At 44.1% G+C, this 20443-nt stretch overlaps 1 protein-coding gene across 1 annotated transcript; it reads left to right on the top strand.

The window, feature by feature from the left end:
* Positions 1-1792: 1792 nt before the first annotated feature.
* Positions 1793-19675, top strand: LOC128329635 (vomeronasal type-2 receptor 26-like). Its single transcript, XM_053261166.1, has 9 exons — positions 1793-1817; positions 2030-2305; positions 3379-3555; positions 7078-7221; positions 7528-7856; positions 8458-9309; positions 10280-10501; positions 12161-12287; positions 18768-19675. The coding sequence occupies exons 1-9, from the start codon at positions 1793-1795 to the stop codon at positions 19673-19675; spliced, it is 3060 nt and encodes a 1019-aa protein (XP_053117141.1).
* The last annotated feature ends 768 nt before the right edge of the window (positions 19676-20443 follow it).

Genomic DNA, 20443 nt, shown 5'->3' on the forward strand with positions numbered 1-20443 from the left:
TGAACTGGAAAAGGTGCAGAAGAGAGAAACCAAGATGATCAGGAGCCTAGAGCAGCTTCCTTATGAGGCAAGGCTACAACACCTGGGGCTATTTAGTTTAGAAAAAAGATGACTGATGGGAGACATGATAGAGGTCTATAAAGTCATGCATGGTGTGTGGAGGAAGTGGATAGAGTGAAATTCTTCTCCCTCTCACATAACACTAGAACCAGGGGTCATCCCATGAAAATGATTGCCAGGAAATTTAGGACCAGCAAATGGAAGTACTTTTTTACACAACACATAATCATCCACAAGATGTGGTGACAGCCAACAACCTGGATGGCTTCAAGAGGGGTTTGGATAACTTCATGGAGGAGAGGTCTATCAACAGCTACTAGTCGGAGGACTATAGGCCAACTCCAGCCTCAAAGGCAGGATGCCTCTGAGTACCGGTTGCAGGAGAGTAACAGCAGGAGAGAGGGCATGCCCTTAGCTCCTGCCTGTAGGCTTCTAGTGGTATCTGGTGTGCCACTGTGTGAAAAAGGATGCTGGACTAGATAGGCTTTGGGCCTGATCCAGCCAGGCTGTTCTTATGTTCTCATTGCAGCACCCGCTCAGTATCCCATGCAAGACAGTGGCAACCTGCCCGAAATCCCTGTGGGGTGGCAGCATAGCCCAGGCATCTGTGTGTGAGTGGAGCTTCCCAGGCAGACTAGGCAGACATTCCCTTGGTCGATCGCCAATTGGAGATCATCCATCAGGCTGACCATGGCAGCCTCAACTCCATAGCCAACCCGAAAGCCGGTCTGCAAAGGATCTAAATAATCGGTGTCCTCCAAAACTGCCTGGAGCTGAGAAGTAACCACTCACTCTATCACCTTACCCAACTAAGGAAGATTAGAGACGGGTCTGTAATTAGCTTACTCCAAGGGATCCAATGCAGGTTTCTTCAGATAAGGTCTAATAATAGCCTCCTTGAGACAAGGAGGCATCCTACCCTCCCTCAGAGAAGCATTTATGATATTTACCAGACCCTCTCTGATAATATGACTATCAGATGAAATAAGCCAACTTGGGTGAGGGTCAAGAGAGCAGGTGGTGGGGCGTACAGTCCAAAGCAGTTTGTCCACATCATCAGAAGTAACAAACTGAAAATGATCCAGTACAATCCTACAAGAGGAGTTGCTGGGCACCTCTACGATGAAATTTGCAGTAAGCATGGAGTCTAGTTCAGGGCAAATACAAGATATTTTATCTGCAAAAAAGTTGTTAAACATATCACAGCGAGTGACAGATGGTTCCAGATTCAAATTCAAGGAAGAGGGAGCATGAACTAGCACTGCTTCAATTTTGTACAGTTGTAGGGACAAATAAGGACACCTCAAGAGCATAGTTTGTGATGATGTCATCCACCTCAGTTCAAGATGGCAGACATATTTATGTTTCAGGTGCAAATGGGCTACCTTTTGAACCACCTGATTGATTTGAACCCTATTTGGTACAGTTGTAGGGACACATAGTAGGGAACCCTCAAAGATATAGGGACACCTCAAAGATATAGATTGTGGAGATGTTCACCATCCCAATATAAAATGACAGATGTGTAAACATGTGAGGTGCAAGTGTTTCTCCCTTGTTTTTCAATCAGTTTTGTAAAACTTGATCTTGAGCAACCTTTGGATATGCAGAGGCCCCTCGTAATATGAGGCCCAAAGTCGTCATTTACTGAGTTTGGGTCTAAATCAAGCACTGATGAAATGCCTTTTCACAGAACCAACTTTTGACTGGAAACCAATAAGTAGAGGTCAACATGAGCAATAACTCTCACCATGAAGGTAGTCATGAGAATGAACTTTTAGCTGCATATGACTTGGCACTGTAATGGCTGCTATTTCTTGTTTCAGGCGCAAATGGTTGTTTCCAATGTCCAGAAGATCTGTATCCAAGCAAGAACGATGCATCCTCAAAGTTATAACCTTTCTCTCTTAACAAGAACATCTAGGGATCACTTTAACTTCCACTGCTGCTTCTTTTTCCCTGTTCACAGTTTTGGTGCTAGGAATTATTATTAAGCACAAAGATATCCCCATTGTCAAAGCCAACAACCGGGATCTCACCTACACTCTCCTTGTCTCCCTCTTCTTTTGCTTCCTCTTATCTTTGCTCTATCTTGGACAGCCCACAAGGATGACCTGCTATCTCCAGCTATCTGCTGTTGACATGACCTTTACAGTTGCAATGTCCTGCATGCTGGCCAAAAGCATCACAGTGATATTAGCTTTCCTGGCCATCAATCCAGGGTCCAGCTTGAAGAAGTGGGTGGGTAAAGGACTGGCCAGCTCCATTGTCCTTTCCTGCTTCCTTATTCATGCAGTCATTGGTGCTGTGTGGCTAGGAAGATGTCCCCCACTTCCCAGAATTTGACATGCAGTCAGTATCTGGAGAGATTGTTGCAATATGTTTTTTAAAAAATCAACTGGCATGTTGCTTTGCTGTGGGGTGATTGATGGACTTCTGTCTATCAACAACTTCATTGCGGCTTTCCCAGCCAGGAAGTCACTGGACACTTTTAATGAAGCCAAATTAATCACCTTCATTGTGTTGATGATCTGTTGTGTTTGGTTGTGTAGTCTTTCAACCTACCGGAGTGCTGAAGGAAAATCCATAGTCGTAATGGAGATCTTCTCCAGCCTATCTTCCAGTGCTCAGGCCCAAACTGAATAGCAGAGATCAGCTAATAACAAGAAATAAAGAACAGAATTGTCAAAATCAGGGATGGAGGGACTCTATCTGGTCTTGCATGATTATTTGAACTCACAAAAATCTCTCCAACCCTGGTTGATCCAAGCAGGGTAGCTTAGCTTTTTTACCCTGCTCTCAAAACAAGGTTGGAGAAGAGATGTGCTCTTCTAGCTGGCTTTCCGGTCATGTGGATCCACTTACCTTTTCTACACAGCCGTTGGGAACCAGCAGACCTAGAAACGATAAAGGGCTATCCCTACAGAGGCTACCAACCATGAATGAAGTAATGAAGCATTCTTCAAACAAACTATAAGATCTTGTAGGTGCAGGTTCTTCAATAGAACAGGGTCTACTATTGCTATTCTTTCATGGCCAATCAGATAACTTGAGGCTTTTCAGTTTAATGGTGGTACAAAGCATCATGGGTAAGATGGAGTAGAAAATAATTTAATAAAGAATAATTTTAAAACTTATGGCTTTGCAATCTCTCTCACAGTCTCTCTCTTTCTCCTGAATAACAGAGAGCAGCTAATACGAGGGAAGAAAGAGTAGAATTGTCAAAAACAGTTTGGGAGGGATTCTATCCAGGCATGCATGATTATGTGAACTCTTCAGAATTACTCAGAATTGCTAGGAATGTTTTATCTTTCCCAGATTTTTACGTGCAGTCAATGATTGCAGAGATCATTGCAGGATGTAATCAAGGATCTGCCATGTTGTTTTGCCTTGACCTGACCTACAATGGGATTCTGTCCAGCAGCATCTTAACTGAGCCTTTCCTGGCTAGGAAATTGCTGGACACTTTTAATGAAGCAAAGTTCATCACCTTCAGTATGTTGATGTTTTGTAGTGTTTGGTTGTGTTGTTTTCCCCCAACCTATCTGAGCACTAAAGGGAAATAATTGGTAGCTGTGGAGATCTTCTCTATCTTAGTTTCCAGTCCTGGGTTACCAGGCCACTCTCCCCACGCCCCATGCCCCAAATTTTGCATTGATGTGCTGAGGCCTGAAATGAATCACAGGGAGAGTCCTATCAGGAGAAAAGGACTTGAATAATGTCCCTTTGCTACTCTATATATGTCACATGTGCAGCAGGCTTACAATAGGAGTCAGCTGCTATCCTATGTGGCAATCCATACCATTTTGCTCATGGATTTGTAGGAAGAAGTAATGCACAAATTGACACTTCAGTACTCCTCTTCACAAAAAATAAAATAAAAGAAGCATAATTGATAGAAAAGTTAAAACCAGATGTCAATGCTCAAGAAGCATTAGCTGATGCTATAAGGTTCATTAGCCTGTGGAAAAAACCAGGTGACTCTGCTCTCCCTCCTTCCCTCCCTCTTCCCTCATTCTCTCTCCACCAGTCTAGAAACAGAGCGTTATCAGGTTAAGGGACGTAACAGCTGGGGACAGAAGAGTTCATTCTCTGTGCTTAATTGTAAACTGATGATGGCGTGTTCATTCAAAAGTTTTCTAATTGATTTGTACCAACTTTTACAAAACCTTGGCCTGATGAAGGGACTTTTTGAGGAGAACGTTTGTAAGATTATTTTGGATCTGCTCACTGACAATGCTACTTACAGCTCCCAACAAATGCAAATCTCTAATATTTACCAAGAAAATAAGGGTCACCTTTTCTATCTTGGTCTGATCATTAACTGTTCTAGGGTGCCATAACTGAGAAAGGTTGAAACTCATAGTTTGGATAGTGATCCATTGGGGCAGGGTCTTCTTTTCAGCATGTAGTACTTCATCACGATCTCAATCAGGTTCATGGCTTCATTCTTGGACCTGACTTTCCAGCTGATGGCTATTTGTGTGTGCCGTGTTGTGGTTAGAGTGTTGGACTAGTACCGGGGAGACCTGAGTTCAAATCCTCATTCAGGCATGAATCTCACTGGGTGCCTTTGGGCCAGTCAGATGTCTCTCAGCCTAACCTACCTCACAGGGTTCTTGCGAGAATAAACATAGCCATGTATATAAATGTAAAATTAAGTTAAAGAAAGAAAGAAAAATCCAGAAGCACTCTTGAAAAAGGAGCTGAGCAGGCCTGGCATGAAGAGTTGGTGAATTGGGGCACTTGTCCCAGGTCCTAGTTCCCTTATAAGGACCACAACCAGGCACTGGTACCATTCTGTATTGCTGATCTTTCTGTGGTAGCAAAAATTTTGCAGCACTCTCAGACTCAGAATGCCATCTCTGCCTTCTTCAGAAGCAGCCTGTTGATGGATGAGTAGGGCAGGAGGAGATGAAGACAGAACAACTCGCTCAGTGGCAACATGTGTTGCTCTGTCATTGTGGTTCTTCTGGCAGTGCCTGAACTGCACATGTATCATGCCAGTCACGTCTGGTGGCACAGAAGAGAAATTCCATTCCACCGCTGCAACTGCCCACCACTGCTCAGTAGGCCCAGATATTGGCTTATGGCCAACTTTCCTGGAAGCAGTGGGCAAAAAGACCAGGGGACACTTCTCCTAGCATTTAGAGCCACCTTAAATGGCTAGAGTGGTAGTCCTGTTTTAGATTCCCCAGACACCCTACCCCAGCGGAGAACTTTGCACCAGGGACCCCAAACTAAAACTTCAGCCCTGAAGCAGAGGGGGCTTGTGTTCAGCTCTGAAGAAACATGTTTACTCTCAATGGTGATGTCATTTTGAGCTTAGCAGATCTCATCATCTTCTCTGTAATTATCACTTAATCACAGTGATTACTTTGCCTGTAACTTCTGTGAGTTTGGCAAGGCAGAAGAAAAAGCAAGAAGCACCCTTGAACGTGGTTATAAAAGGATTCTGAACTGCTTCAAGCTAGGGTTCAGGGTAAGAGGAGGCAAAGCTGTCCCTTTCATTCACCATCTCAGATCCAGTTTCCATCTCATGCGATGGGCCAGACTTTAAATCAGTGTCTTCACCTTCTCTTCGGGCCTTCTGCAGTATGTATCTTGAACTCTGCAGATATTAAAGAGAAGGCTGATGAGTTGCCCTATACTGAGATTGGCAGAGCCAGTGGCAATCCAGAGTACCTGCTTAGGCTGGCCTGATATAGGAGATGGCATAGGATCTTCAGGGACAAGAGAGACATTTTGGTGCCAGGATGGTGAGGCTAGTGGCATTGCTCCTGCTGCTGCCTCACATGGTGTGTGAAACAGATGCCATGAAGTGTCCAATGAATTATTCCCTCCGTCTTTTAGAGGAGTCATATCAGCCAGGGGATCTCCTTATTGGTGGGCTTGTTTCTCAGTTCACTGAATCTCCCCTTGAACTTTTTTTCAAGGAGCATCCTTGGTTGGAATTCTCCAATATCAAATTGTAAGCAAGTACTTGTTTGCCCTCACTTCAATGCCCTGACAAGACCATGAACTCTAAATATCGGAAATCTAAGTCAGCTTAATGATCATCACCAGCAGATGTAGATACTGTCCTTTCTTGCACATCTCTTTTTTGTATCTTTTCTTTCTTGCTTATCATTTTCTCTCTTGCTTCTCCTCTTTTAATAAGACACCTCAGACTTTTTCAGAAGATGGAAAAGATTTGTGTGTTTTAACCTTGCGGCATCATCAGCTTTGCACCAGCACAGATAGGTACAGTTTTCCCAGAACATATGTGAAATATGATCTCTACGAGGAGCCAAACATGTGGAGATGGAGAACATGCAGAGAGAGATACGATTGGAGAAGCAGCCAAGGCTGACAGTGATCTCTGTGTTGTCTGATTAATAGGAAGAACTATGGAATTATATTAAAGAGACTGGTGTGTGGAGGGTATTTTTAATAGATCATTGTATTAACTTTGTAATCGAGGTGCATATTCATTTTGATGAGCACCCAGGTGTGGAAGGATTTGTGGAAATTTCTTTAGAGCATTTTTAACATAGAACTAATTTTTCCATGTCAGTTGTCGGGAATTTGAACTGAATTCCCCATCTAGGACACTTTATGCATTATACAGTGTGTGAGCTTTATGTATGTCTATCTAAAAAAGAACATCTTTCAAAACACATCTCCAAGAATGTACAAGTTTACAGGACATTTTTAAGGATCGACTGATCCTGCCTTCTGTTCAAGATTTTTGTCATGTTTGTCATTTAGTTTTTCTCTCATCTTTTGCCTCCCTTCTCTATCTCAGTACTCCTCTATGCCTCTTTGCTTTCTCCCTCTATTTTGATAGATCTCCACCACTGTCACTTGTTTCCCTCCTGCATTCTATCAAGGAGAAAAGCTCAAGTTTCCATGGAATGGCTTTCAAATTAGAAGGTTTCCACCCCTTGGCAATTGCATTGCTTCCCCCTCTATATCCTCATTAGCTGTCTTCTTACTGAAAACTATATTTTCCTTTTCATGTGTCTTTAATTTCAGGTGTCAGCAATGATACCTCACTATTACTGCAATCTGACATTCTAATGAAGAGAAATTGCAAGCAATTGCACAAAACATTTCTTCACAGACATAATGGTAGACAGATGGTTTATGAAGCAGAGGCACTTCCAGCAGCAGAAAGGGGTACATATTTCTCAGACTGTAACATCAAGTTGTAGCACTACACAGGTTGCTGACCAAGTGTGTGTAGATATGAGGAGGATCTAGCAAGAATCTTAAGCGTGCCCTTTGCAAATTCTGTTCAAAATCCACCAGATTCCAAACTGCGGGTCTGGTGATGAATCACTGAAGATCATGAAATGAAACCATGTTTCCCTGTTTCTGTAGTACCTTCCCAATACTGGTGTCCTGATGCATCCGCATTTGAGTCAGACATTTAAAATAGGGCACAACAAACTATTACTCTGGTCAAAGGATTGTTCACTGTAGAGTTTTCTAGTGAAAGAACATTTAACTCTCTCTGCAGTATGGTGACAAAGTTCTACCAACATGTCCTGGCCTTGGCATTTGCCATTAAGGAGATCAATGAGAACCCCAAGATCTTGCCCAATGTCACTCTGGGGTTCCGCATCCATGACAGCTACAATGATGCATCAATGACCTATCATACAACTCTGGGCCTGCTCTTCAAATCCCAAAGATTTCCCCCCAACTATAAATGTGATGCCCAGGACAAGCTCATAGCCATCATTGGGGGTCTTTCCTCTGATGTCTCCTTTCGCATGGCAGAAATCTTACATCTCTATAAGAAGCCACAGGTAGGAGCTATGCATGAGCACGTTGGCATTTTGATTGATCTCACATGTAACTCACTCCTTGCTTGCTCATCTGGCCCTGATTTTATTACGGTTCATAGAAAGGGACAGCTGAAAAACAGGACTTGTCAACTGTTTAATGAACCAAGTGAAATGGGTGGTTGTTACACAGGGGTAACAAAGCACAGAGTGAAGTGATGCAACAGGATTTATGCATCCCTCCACCTTGTGCATCACTCCAATCTTTCCTAGGATTTGCATTCCTATGTTTAATCCAGATGAATCTGACATTTTTCAATTGAAACAGTCAAACAGGATTTTATCTCCTAAAATATTTTTTGCATAGACTTTCCCCCTCAGTCATTTCTGTACATCTTCCAATAATTGATCCATCTATTTTACTATTCTTATTTTAAGAAAAATGTTTATCATTATATAAAATAATATAAAGTTATTCATTATTGTTTATTATTAACTTTTATTAGTAACTATATACTTTTTCCCTCAAGACATCCCCCCAACTTATTCTCTATACATTTTATACATTATTTATTTTATTATTCTATTATTAATACTATTATTGTTGTTATTATTTTTACTATAGCTTACTTATGGCTCTTTTGCCTCTAAAGAGGATACATCACCTCATCCTTCCTTTTATCATATGGCCCCAAATGATGCCCATCAATTTATGGGGATTATCCAGTTGCTTCAACATTTTGGATGGTCCTGGGTTGGGCTCTTTGCTGAGGATGATGACAGTGGGGATCATTTCTTGCAGACCCTGGAGCCATTGCTTTCCCAGAATGCAATCTGTTCAGCCTTCACGGAAAGAATCCCCAGACAAGTCAATTGGCCAACCATGAATGGAATGAACAATCATATGTTTCTACGCTTTACAGACAGAAAAGCTCATATATTTATCACCTATGCAGAAACACTGACTTTTATGTGGCTGTGGTACTTAATGAAGCTTAATGTTGCTGAGTATGAAGGAAATAATTTCCTTGGAAAGGTGTGGATTCTAACAGCCCACACTGATTTTGTAGTCACCAAATTCCAAAGTGTCTTGGATTTCCAACCATTCAAAGGTGCATTTTCCTTCCAGATCCGCTCAAATGATGTTTTAGGTTTCCAGGCTTATCTTCAGAATGTAAAACCTAAGCAGTCCCAAGGAGATGGTTTCCTTGAGCCCTTCTGGGAACAAGCCTTCAAATGTTCATTGCCAGATCCCAGGATTCTGATGAAGGTTGATGGAGTGTGTACTGGGAATGAGAGGCTAGAGAACCTCCCTGGACCTGTTTTTGAAATGAGCATGACTGGTCACAGCTACTGTATCTATAATGCTGCCTATGCTGTGGCACATGCTTTGCATGCCATGGACTCCTCTAGATCCAAATCCAGAGCAATGGTGGGGGGTAGAAGGCGTGACATTCAAGATCTCCACCCCTGGCAGGTAATGTCTCCACAGTGAAGTGGTGTGTTTTCACTGTGATAGGTATTTGGCGGCAAACTGGGGACATTGATAGACCTGCCCTCCCTTTTAAAGCCATACAATCTGGTGGCCATCACCACATCCCACTTTTTGGGAATGCTGTGTGAAAAAGTACTGCATTTTGAAAACACCCTTCCTTGGGTCTACGTTTAAAAACATTGCATTTTCATGCCAGGTCGTTGGTGGATGCAACTACCTATACAACCAAATATTCAAGGAGCACTAGATTAATGAAATCTTTGCATCTCCAAGAAACATCTGAGCCTCTGAGTTTATTTTAAAAAAATACTTAACAGTCCCCTCTATGGCCTGCCATTGCATCATGTTCTTTTGGCAGTTACTTTTTGGTACTGGTGCCCCAACCATGGAATGCCCTCCTCATAATGTCCATAAGCCTTAGGAAGATGAAGATTGGGGTGGGGGCGGGGCCTGTAAAAATCAGGATAATTCTAACCATCTCTTTTCCTCCCCCCCAAAAAAAAATAATTCCAGGAGTTCTTAGAATCAGAATTTTGGAGGAGGGAAAAAAGGGGGGAACCAAATTCTCCTGAATTTTCCTTTTTTAAAAGTTTTTTTTCACAAGTCCTCGACTCTTCTAATCAGTTCCCCTCAAGTAGGCTTTAAAAATCTGTAAATTTATTCCATTAAGATTTTTTGCCAAGTGGATCCTATCTCATCCTTGCTGAGAATTTTTGTACTTGCCCTGTTTCATGAGTGCTTTAAATAATCATTTAACCAGATATTCCCATAATGCAGTTTAAGCAGCATCTTCTTCCCATAGTGCTGTTTAAACAGCATGTTGGGTGAGAGTAGCATTTTGAAAGCAAAGTCCTGAAAGGTAGAGTAGAAAAGCTTTTAATAAATAATAATTTAAAATCTGATGGCTTTGGGTTTTCTCTCTCTCTCTTTAAATATCTTTTCTTTCCATTAGCTCCACCCATTTCTTCAAGGTGTTTCGTTTAACAACTCTGCCGGAGAAAGAGTGTCTTTTAATGAAAAGTGGGAACTGGGAACTGGATTTGATATCATGAACCTCCACACGCTGCCAAACAATTCCTTCCTTAGTGTGAAAGTTGGGAAGGTAGATCCCAGTGAAGGAAAAACTTTGGTCATGGATGAGGACCAGATTGTGTGGCACAGGAGTTTTAACCAGGTGTGGACACGGGGGCATTTCTATTATCAGGGACCTGGGAGATGCAAAGTTTCTTTCGCTACATAAAATGGCAGTGACTGACATCCAAGCTAACCCTTTACTAGTGCAAACCTGATACTTTAGTGCAAGGATGCTGTGCCAAATTGTTCTGCTAAGTCAGGAATTTGTGCACCCAATTAGTGTTGCACTGGTTCTCAACACCCATCTAGACTGTTTTTTGTGTAGACAGATACACATCTGTCCACAGAAAGAGTTAGTCACATGTTATGCTGTGCACAAGTACAGCAGTGCACTTCCTCCCTGTATTCTGCATCTGTACCCAGGTTGGTTCACCTTTAAAATGAATGCAAGGACAAGCATTCACACAACAACATGTACCGACATACAGACATCTGGATGCAGGTACAACACATCCTGTGGCTATTCACACGAGCAGCTGAACCCAGCCTATGGCAGCCCGGCCTGGTTTGGGCTGCCGATGTGGAGTGCCGGGATCACTCCTGATCCCGTCACTGAAAGCCGGGTAGCCTGACTTTTGACCTGGATGTTTCACAAGGTTAAACAAACTTGGGGTTCATTTACTCTCAGCAGGCAATCAAGTGCATAATCGCTGCCGGGTCAAAAGGTTCTGCCCCAGCCTGCCACCATTTCCGCAGCAAGCCAGAGGGGAGCAACTGACGTACTTAGTGTGGCAGCCAGTCTGATGCAAGTAGCTGCTGTGCTTGTGGCACGGAGATGTGGGAGGGATGCGGGATGAGGAAGTCCTCCTGTTCCCAGCTCCTGCTTTCACCACAGTATTGCTCATGTCGACTTATGGCGCGGTAAAGTCAAGAATGGCTGTTGTTCATCTGTTGGGATGGCAGTTGAACTCCCACCTTCTCCACAGTCCTCCAGAGTGCTGGCCAGGAAGTAGTGTGCATGACTTCACTCACTGAATAGGGCTAAGGTGTGCTGTGCTCATATGACTTGTGACCTCCCTCCTGCTCTGAAACATCTTCCTCAACCCTTACATGATGCAAAGAATGATGCAAAGATATCCACTATTGTTGCTGCACAAGCACAACATTTGGAATTGTGTCCCCTACGTACCTTTTTAAAGTGGTGATTTTCTTGATTTAGAAGGGGGAGAGCAACTGACCCTATCCACCTCCAGCACAGCACCCCTCCCTCCAGAGGCTGTTCATTGTGACTGACTTATGTTTATTTTTAGATTGTGAGCCCTTTGGGGACAGGGAGTCATCTTGTTTGTTTATTTATTTTTCTTTGTAAACTACTCTGGAAACCTTTCTAGTAGTAGTAGTAGTAGTAGTAGCAGCAGCAGCAGCAGCAGCAGCAGCAGCAGCAGCAGAAGTTGGGCAAGCCAACTGAGAGCACAACAAGGGATTGCAGGATTTAGAGCATCCACTCAGCTGTGTGACCTTCTTGCATCTTTGTTGCACTGAAACTGCCTTGGTCTGGATGTTGCCCCATATTATCCCCCAACTTTGTAACAAGGTTTCCCCTATACATCCTTTAGATACATCCTATACATGTCTAAGGAGTTCCCATTTCAGTTGCATTTTCTAAAACTAAAGTGCCCCAAATGCTTAAGCCTTTCCATGTTGGAAAAGTTCCCATGGTTCTGATGTCTCCCATTCTCAACTTTCTTTCATCCGACAGATGTGGCCCCTTTCTGTCTGTAGTGACTCCTGCCAGGCTGGATATCAGAAGATCAAGAGGGATGGGGAGAAATTTTGCTGCTACGATTGTGTTCCGTGCCCTGAAGGGATGGTTTCAAACCAGAAAGGTAGGTGGTATCAGAGACCAAATATTCCAGGGTGTTTTTCACACGGGACTTTTAGCTCACATCTCCTCCAGAATGGAGAGGGTGTGTTCCTATATTGGCCAGAGTTACCCCAAAGTCCCTGCGAACTACCAGGGACCACTTAACACACGATTTGGGTTTTTCATTGTGCATTAGAGTGTAGCCCAACTTAAATTCAGCTTGAAATATCTTGTTGTGTGAAAAATGCTGAGGATATGGAACAACATAGATCACAATGAGTTTAATGGCAAGTTACTGTGATGTATCTGTACCTGCCAAGTTAAGGATGGCACTTGCACAGCTGCGTATAACTGATTTGTGTACAAACATGCATGCTATTTTCAGAAATATTGTCATTTCCAGTAGAAACAATGAAGAGGGATAAGTTCATATATTTGTTTGCAACTACTCAAGGGTTGAGAACTAAAATGTTATCTATGCAAACATGAGTCAGCATTGAGCTGAGGATAGAATTACTCTATCTAGACTTCTAAATGGTGCTGCCATTCTTTGGGTCTGCAGGAGAGTCAAAGAGTCACTGCTGCAAGTCAGTGCCTTGGTTTTCCTCTTCAGAGACCCTCAATCAGTTGTCTGACACTGCTGCTATAGACAGGGGCAGATTATGCTTTTTGCCGCCAATAGGAAACCAAAGGTATGCCGCCCCTCCCAACAAGAAATGGTCTCTCAATGTAGTAGATGTTTCCCATCCCGTGTCATTCCTACCCCACTCCTGGAGATGGAGCCAGGCAGCAAGCGGGAAGGTGCCAGGCCGTGTCTCTGGCTGCCTGCCTCTTCTTGAGTCTTGCAGCCAGACTGTGTGGGCTGCACAATGAAATGCAAGGATGAGGCTCCAAAGACACCAAGAAGGACCTGAGAGTGCCCACAGCTCCAGCAGTGGTATTGGAGTAGGAGGCAACCACACCCGATACTTGCCTGCCTAGCTCACTCTCCTTCACGTTTCTTCTGTCCTCCATGGTAAACTGGTGCACCCACTATCCCATCATCCCTGAAAAAAGGTTCACACTCCCTTCCTAGAGTTTTGTGTAGTCTCCAGTTCCACTCAGACTGGAGACAACGGGGTCAGCCCCAGATGCTGCTTAACCAAAACATCTGCCATGTGCTTACTACCGAGGAGACACCCACAACGTTTGGGCCAAACATGTCAACATAGGATGCTTCCATATACTGAGTCAGAACATTGGTCCTTCTAGCTCAGTATTGTCTACACAGACTGGCAGCAGCTTCTCCAAGGTTGCAGGCAGGAATCTCTCTCAGCACTACTTTGAATATGCCACGGAGGAAACCTTCTGCTCTTCCCAGAGTTGCTCCGTCCACTAAGGGAAATATCTTAGAGTGCTCACGCTTCTAGTTTCCCATTCATATGCAACCAAGGCAGACCCTGCTTAGCTAAAGCGTCCAAAAATTATGCAGTCGGGTTTCCCACATTTGGGGAAATCGCAGGGGTCAGAACACCTGAAGTGCAATGGATGAGCCTCACCATAGTCATGCTTGCTACCACAAGACCAGCTCTCCTCCTGCACCGGTGTGTGTGTGTGTGTGTCTGCTTCTTTCCACCCAGCTGCCTTGCTAAATATCTGAGCACACAGCCACTCAGGTTTTTCCCCCCTTACCCACATGTGCTGGGGGTGGGGTGAGCCTGTAATGCAGACCCAAACAATGCTCTCAAGTCCTCACTAGTAGGTCCTTGGGCTGCTCTTACATGCTCAGGACTGTCATCCAAATCACAAGGACTGTGGGCAGCCTGAGCAGGCAGGAAGACGGGTGGATAGCCTGTACTATCTGCTGCTGCTACTTCTGGAAAGGCAAAGCAAGCATTGGGGGAAAGCCTCCAGAGATGTGTGAATAGCCTGCCCAGAAGCGACTGCAGAGTCCCAGAAGGCCACAGCTATTCCTCTCCATTGGAAGCCTGGGACAAGTGGCCTGAACTGCCACTTCAGCTCCGCTCCCCAGCTTCCCTGCCTTCCCAGGGGAACGTCTGTTTCTCTTGTCTCTGGGGACAGGCTTGAAAATGCAGGCTTGTCTCAGCTCTGGGGCTGGGCTTATTTGCCACCCCTAAAAATGCATCTCTGTAAGCAAGTGCCTAGTTTGCCTATGGATTAACGCTCTCCTGGCTATAGACGTCCTTAGGAGGCAAGGCTATACAACACCTGTGGCTTTTTAATTTTGGCGAAAAAGATGACAAAGTGGCAGAATAATTAGGAAAGGGGTTAAAAAGTGGGGTGTGTGTGTGGAGTGGCTGTGGTCCATAAGGATACCATATCCCTTACCAGGGCTCCCATGGAACAGTTGATATATATTGAGTGTGTCTTTCTGAGGCTGACAACAAGGGATAGATTGGGGATTCTGTTGGTGTACCGTTCACCCAGCTGCCCAACCAACTCCCTAACTCAGCTGATGTATCCGGTCTCAGAGTTGGTGTTGAAGTTGCCCAGACTTTTTGTTCTGGGGGACTTCAATAACCATTGTGAGGCTGACTTGTCTGGTGCAGCTCAGGAGTTCATAGCGGCCATGACAACTATGGGCCTATCCAAACTATGTTGTGGCCACATTTGGAATAATGTGTACAGTTCAGGTCACTAAAGATCGAAAAAGACATTATATGCCTGGAGAAGGTGCACAAGAGGTGCCCCAAGATGATCAGGGGCCTAGAGCACCTACCTTACGAGGCAAGGTGCCTTTTAGTTTAGAAGAAAGATTACAGAGGGGAGACATGATAGAGGCCTATGAAATCATGCAGAGAGTGGAGAGATATACATGTTTCTCCCTCTTGCATAACAATAGAACTGGGGTGATCCCCTTGTGCTGATTTCCAATAATTTATTTATCTATTGATTGATTGATTGTTCAATTTCTGTACTGCCTTTCATAAGAAAGGTCATTTCATTAGAATGGTCTCCCCAAAGAGGTTATTGGATCCTATAAGATTCCAAGAAGCCTTGGAGGGATTTAATGTTGGCTTTGCTGGTGATCCTGTTGATGCCCTGGTTGAGAATTGGAACAACTTGCTCACCAGGGCAGTAGACACGATTGCTCCCAAGTGTCCCCTCCAACCCGCTTCAAAACAGGCTCCTTGGTATACGGAAGATCTACAGGGGCTGAAACGGCAAGGTAGGGGACTGGAGCGCAAGTGGATGAAGACTCGACTCGAATCGGACAGATTGCGACATAGAGCACCTTTAAAGATCTATGCTCAGGCAATACGTGTGGCAAAGAGGCAGTTCTTTACTGCCCTACGCCCGTATCGCCTCTGAAAATTCATGTCCAGCAGAGTTGTTCAGGGTTGTGAGGGGATTAGTATCTGCCCCCGCTCCCTTGAACCAGATTTTGGAGTCATCAGTTACCTGCTGTAGTGTGTTTAAAGAGTTTTTCACAGATAAAATCTCTTGGATTTGGACAGACCTAGATGGAGACTCCACAATTAATTGGATGTCTGAGCTGGAGGTGCCCAATGACTCTTCATGTGATTCGACAGGATCGGTTTCAGTTTGTGACTCCTGAGGATGTGGACAAGCTGCTTGGAGCGATGAGGCCTACCACTTGTCCTCTTGATCCTTGCCCAACATGGCTTGTTCGATCTAGCAGGGACGTTCTTCTAAGCAGCCTGGTGGAAATCATAAATGCTTCTCTGAGGGAGGGCAGGATGCCTCCTTGTCTTAAGGAGGCAATCATTGGACAACTTTTAAAGAAGCCTGCATTAGATCCCTCAGAGTTGAGCAATTCTAGGCCTGTTTCCAACCTCCCATGGCTGGGCAAGGTAATTGAGAAGGTGGTGGCCTCTCAGCTCCAGGCTGATTATATAGACCCATTTCAAACTGGTTTTTAGGCGTGCTATGAGGTGGAGACTGCCTTGGTTGGCCTGATGGATGATCTCCAATTGGCAATTGACAGAGTAAGTGTGACTCTGTTGGTCCTCTTAGATCTCTCGGCGGCTTTTAATATTATCGACCATAGTATCGTTCTGGAACATCAGAGGGTGTTGGGGGTGGGAGGTATTGCTTTACAGAGGTTCTACTCCTACCTCTCGGATAGATTCCAGATAGTGTCGATTGGAGACTGTTGCTCTTCAAAACCGGAACTTAAGTATGGTGTTCCTCAAGGCTCTGTACTTTCTCCAATGCTCTTTAACATCTACATGAAACCACTGGGAGAGATCATCAGGGGATTTGGAGCTGGGTGTTACCAGTATGCTGATGACACCCAGATCTATTTCTCCATGTCAACTTCTTCAGGAGCTGGCATATCCTCCCTAAATGCCTGCCTGGAAGCAGTAATGGGCTGGATGAGGGAGAATAAACTGAAGCTGAATCCAGATAAGATGGAGGTACTTATTATTGTGTGGGGTCAGAACTCTAGAGACAATTTTGATCTGCCTGTTCATAGATGGGATCACACTTCCCCAAAAGGAACAGGTTCGCAGTCTGGTAGTACTTCTGGACTCACACCTCTCCCTTGTTTCTCAGGTTGAGGTGGTGGCCAGGGGTGCTTTCTATCAGCTCCGGCTGATACACCAGCTGCGCCCGCTTCTCAAGATCAATGACCTCAAAACAGTCGTACATCTGTTGGTGACTTCCAGACTTGACTTTTGTAATGCGCTCTATGTGGGGCTGCCTTTGTACATAGTCCGGAAACTTCAGTTGGTTCAGAATGCAGCAGCCAGGTTGGTCTCTGGGTCATCTCAGAGAGACCATGTTACTCCTTTACTGATGGAGTTACACTGGCTGCCAATAGGTTCCCGGACAAAATACAAAGTGCTAGTTATAACGTACAAAGCCCTAAATGGCTAAGGCCCTGGGTATCTAAGAGAGCATCTTCTTCATTACAAGCCCCACAGCCCATTGAGGTCGTCTGACGAGGTCCGTCTCCAGTTACCACCATCCCTTTCGGTGGCGACACAGAGACGGGCCTTCTCAGTTACTGCCCCGAGATTGTGGAATGCGCTCCCTATTGTGGAATACGATCCTCCCCATCTCTGGCAATGTTCAAAAAACACCTGAAAATCCATCGTTTTACCCAAGCTTTCTCAGCTTCCTAAATTTTGGAGGTTTTAATATCTGGTTTATTTTAAAACTCAAAACCCGATTTTGGAGTTTTAATCACTGTAATTGTTTAATTGTTGTTTTAAATTGTTAAGTGTTATGTTGTTCTTAAATTTGTTTTAGCTCTTTACTGTTTTATTGGTTTGTTTTAATTGTAAACCGCGCTGAGCCATTATGGAAGGATGGTATACAAATCAAATCAAATCAAATCAAATCAAAACAAATCAAATAAATAAATAAATATTGCATCTGAAGGCAGTTTACAAACGGTATGATACAAAAGGTAAACTAAAATAAAATTCTGTCAAACTTACAATTAAAACCTTAAAATAAATTAAACCTTAAAACATTAAAAATTTGGGATCAACAAAAGAAAATACTTTCCCATGCAATGCATAATTAGCCTATGGAATTCTCTGCCACTAAATGTGGTGACAGCCACCAGCCCGGACGGCTTTAAGAAGCGTTTAGACAAAGTCATTGAGGAGAGGTCTATCAACGGCTACTATTCTGCGGGCTATAGGACACCTCCAGCCCCTGAGGCAAGATGCCTCTAAAAAGCAGTTGCAGCTTGCTTGTTGGCTTCTTAGAGGCATCAGGTGGGCCACTGTGTGAAACAAGAAGCTGGGCTAGATAGGCCTTCAGCCTCATCCAGCAGGCCTGTTCTTATGCTCTGAGATGGTATGATCTAGCTGCCAGAGCTGTGTGTAGAGAGAGTTGTATGCATACTTCTGATCTTGTGCTCTACTGTGTTGCTTACAAATGCTAAGACCTGCTCACGAATGCTGTACACCAGGGGCGTAACTATAATAGGGCAAGGGGAGACAGTTGTCTCGGGGCCCACTGCCTTGAGGGGCCCCCAGAGGCAAGTCACATGACTGATTCCCCCAGCCGAGCACCCACCCAGGCTTCCTTCAGTTGTATTCATCCTCCGAAATTGATGTGAGTGTCAAGACCTGGAGCTACCAGAACTATATATATGCGTGCATGCTTTTTGTTACCACTATCCAGCCTCATTTAAGATTTCTTTACTTCATGTGCTGAGCTTCAGTGGCGGGGGGGGCATTTTAAAAATCTTGTCTCTGGGCCCAATCCATCCTTGCTACGCCCCTGCTGTACACATATCAATGCCTGCAGAGTTCTCTGAGTCCTGCCAGATGGCACCAATATTCAGTCTTGTACTAAAACATTGGATTAATCTCCTTATCTCTATCTGCTCTGCTTGAACAATAAGAGTAAATTGCAGAACAGTTAGCTAATAATAAGATGTTTGTTTTTTGCCGAACAAACTCTACATCTGGAATCAGTATGTGGAGGTCAGGAACTCTCACAGAAAAGACAGTCATAAGAACCAACTCCTAGCTGTGTGACTCCACATAGTAATGGCCCCTCTTTCTTGTTTCAGACACAGATGATTGTCTCCAATGTCCAGAAGATCAGTATCCAAGCAGGAACAAAGATCAGTGCATCCCTAAAGTTATAACTTCTCTCTCTTATGAAGAACCTCTGGGGATCAGTTTTGCTTCTATTGCTGCTTCTTTTTCCCTGGTCACAGTTTTGGTGCTAGGAATTTTTATTAAGCACAAAGATACCCCTCTTGTCAAAGCTAACTACCGCAATTTCACCTACATTATCCTTGTCTTGCTCCTGCTTTGCTTCCTCTTGACTTTGCTCTTTCTTGGACAACTTACAAAGAGGACCTGCTATCTCCAACGCTTTGCTTTTGGCATACTCTTTACTGTAGTGATGTCTTGTATCTTGGCAAAAAATATCACTGTTGTGGTAGCTTTCTTGGGAACCATGCCAGGGTCCAGCATGACAAAGTGGATGGGTAAGAGACTGATCACCCCAATTGTCCTTTCTTGTTCCATTATTCGAGCAGCCATTGATGCTGTGTGGCTAGGAGTATCTCCCCCTTTCGTAGAATTTGACATGCAGTCAGTGACTGGAGAGATTGGGGCAAAATGTAACAAAGGTTCTGTCACAATATTTTACATTGGCCTGGCCTATAATGGACTTCTTTCCATCGTCAGCTACACAGTGGCATTCCTGGCCAGGAAGTTGCCAAATCTTTTTAATGAAGCCAAGTTCATCAGCTTCAGTTTGTTGATGTTTCCTATTGTTTGGCTGTGCTATTTCCCCACCTACCAGAGCAGCAAGGGGAAATACAAGGTGGCTGTGGACAGCTTCTCCATCATAGCCTCCAGTGCTGTGTTACTGGGCTGCATCTTTGCACCCAAGTGCTACATAGTTGTGCTGAGGCCTGCACTGAACAACAAGGAGAAACTTAAAAGGAGAAAAAGACTTCAATAATGTGACTTTGCTACTGTATGTATCCCATAAGTGCAGTGGGCTTACGGTACGAGTCCGCTGCTATCCTAGGAGGGAATCTGTAGCATTGTGCTCATGTGGGCCAACAAGTCCTTTGCACTTTGTCTGACTTGTAATGAAACACATCATTTGTGATTATATGGTGTAGGCTGTGGAGGGCCTGGACTTCGGCCCTGAAGTCCAGCGTAAAGATCGCCTCTGGTTATAGCATTAAAATATTAGTCCCCCTTCCATTTAAGATGAGAATTAGGGTGTTAGGAATTTCCACTGTATCGTTGAGTTAAGACTTTGCACACTCGCTTATATTTGGCTGGCTTCCATGCTCCCACACTTTGACTTCATCTTAGGTATCCACATTGGGCTGGGTGGCGGGGGAAATTTATTTTCAGCTTCCCTGTTTTTTTCCTAATGATCTTCCTGATGCATCACTTAGGCACTGAATAGGCTCTTCAGCTGGACATTCTAACTGATAATCCTTCATGATGCTTCTCAAATGCACTCCCAAATGACATGTACTCTAGTAAATGTCGGGACAAAAATTCAACATTTGCAGCAGCTTCACCTGAATGTCTCAGCCTACTGGAGCCACCAAATTTTTGACACCGACCCTCTCAGAATTATCTTACATCATTCATTCATTCATTCACATGAAACTGAGGGTGACCTCTCACACTGTCAGACTCTCCACTAACTGTTCTCAGGAATCATCATTGAGAGAGATATTGACTCTCCTCTCTTTGAAAATGGTGA

The sequence above is a fragment of the Hemicordylus capensis genome, chromosome 6 (assembly GCF_027244095.1).
Source record: "Hemicordylus capensis ecotype Gifberg chromosome 6, rHemCap1.1.pri, whole genome shotgun sequence".
Taxonomy (NCBI): Eukaryota; Metazoa; Chordata; class Lepidosauria; order Squamata; family Cordylidae; genus Hemicordylus; species Hemicordylus capensis.

Excerpts from the sequence above, each read along its gene's own strand:
- LOC128329635 (XM_053261166.1), top strand. The coding sequence starts at position 1,793 with ATGAGCAATAACTCTCACCATGAAG. Across the intron at positions 7,857-8,457 it reads ATCTCTATAAGAAGCCACAG|CTTACTTATGGCTCTTTTGC; the intron begins GTAGGAGCTATG and ends TTTTTACTATAG. Across the intron at positions 10,502-12,160 it reads GGCACAGGAGTTTTAACCAG|ATGTGGCCCCTTTCTGTCTG; the intron begins GTGTGGACACGG and ends TTCATCCGACAG.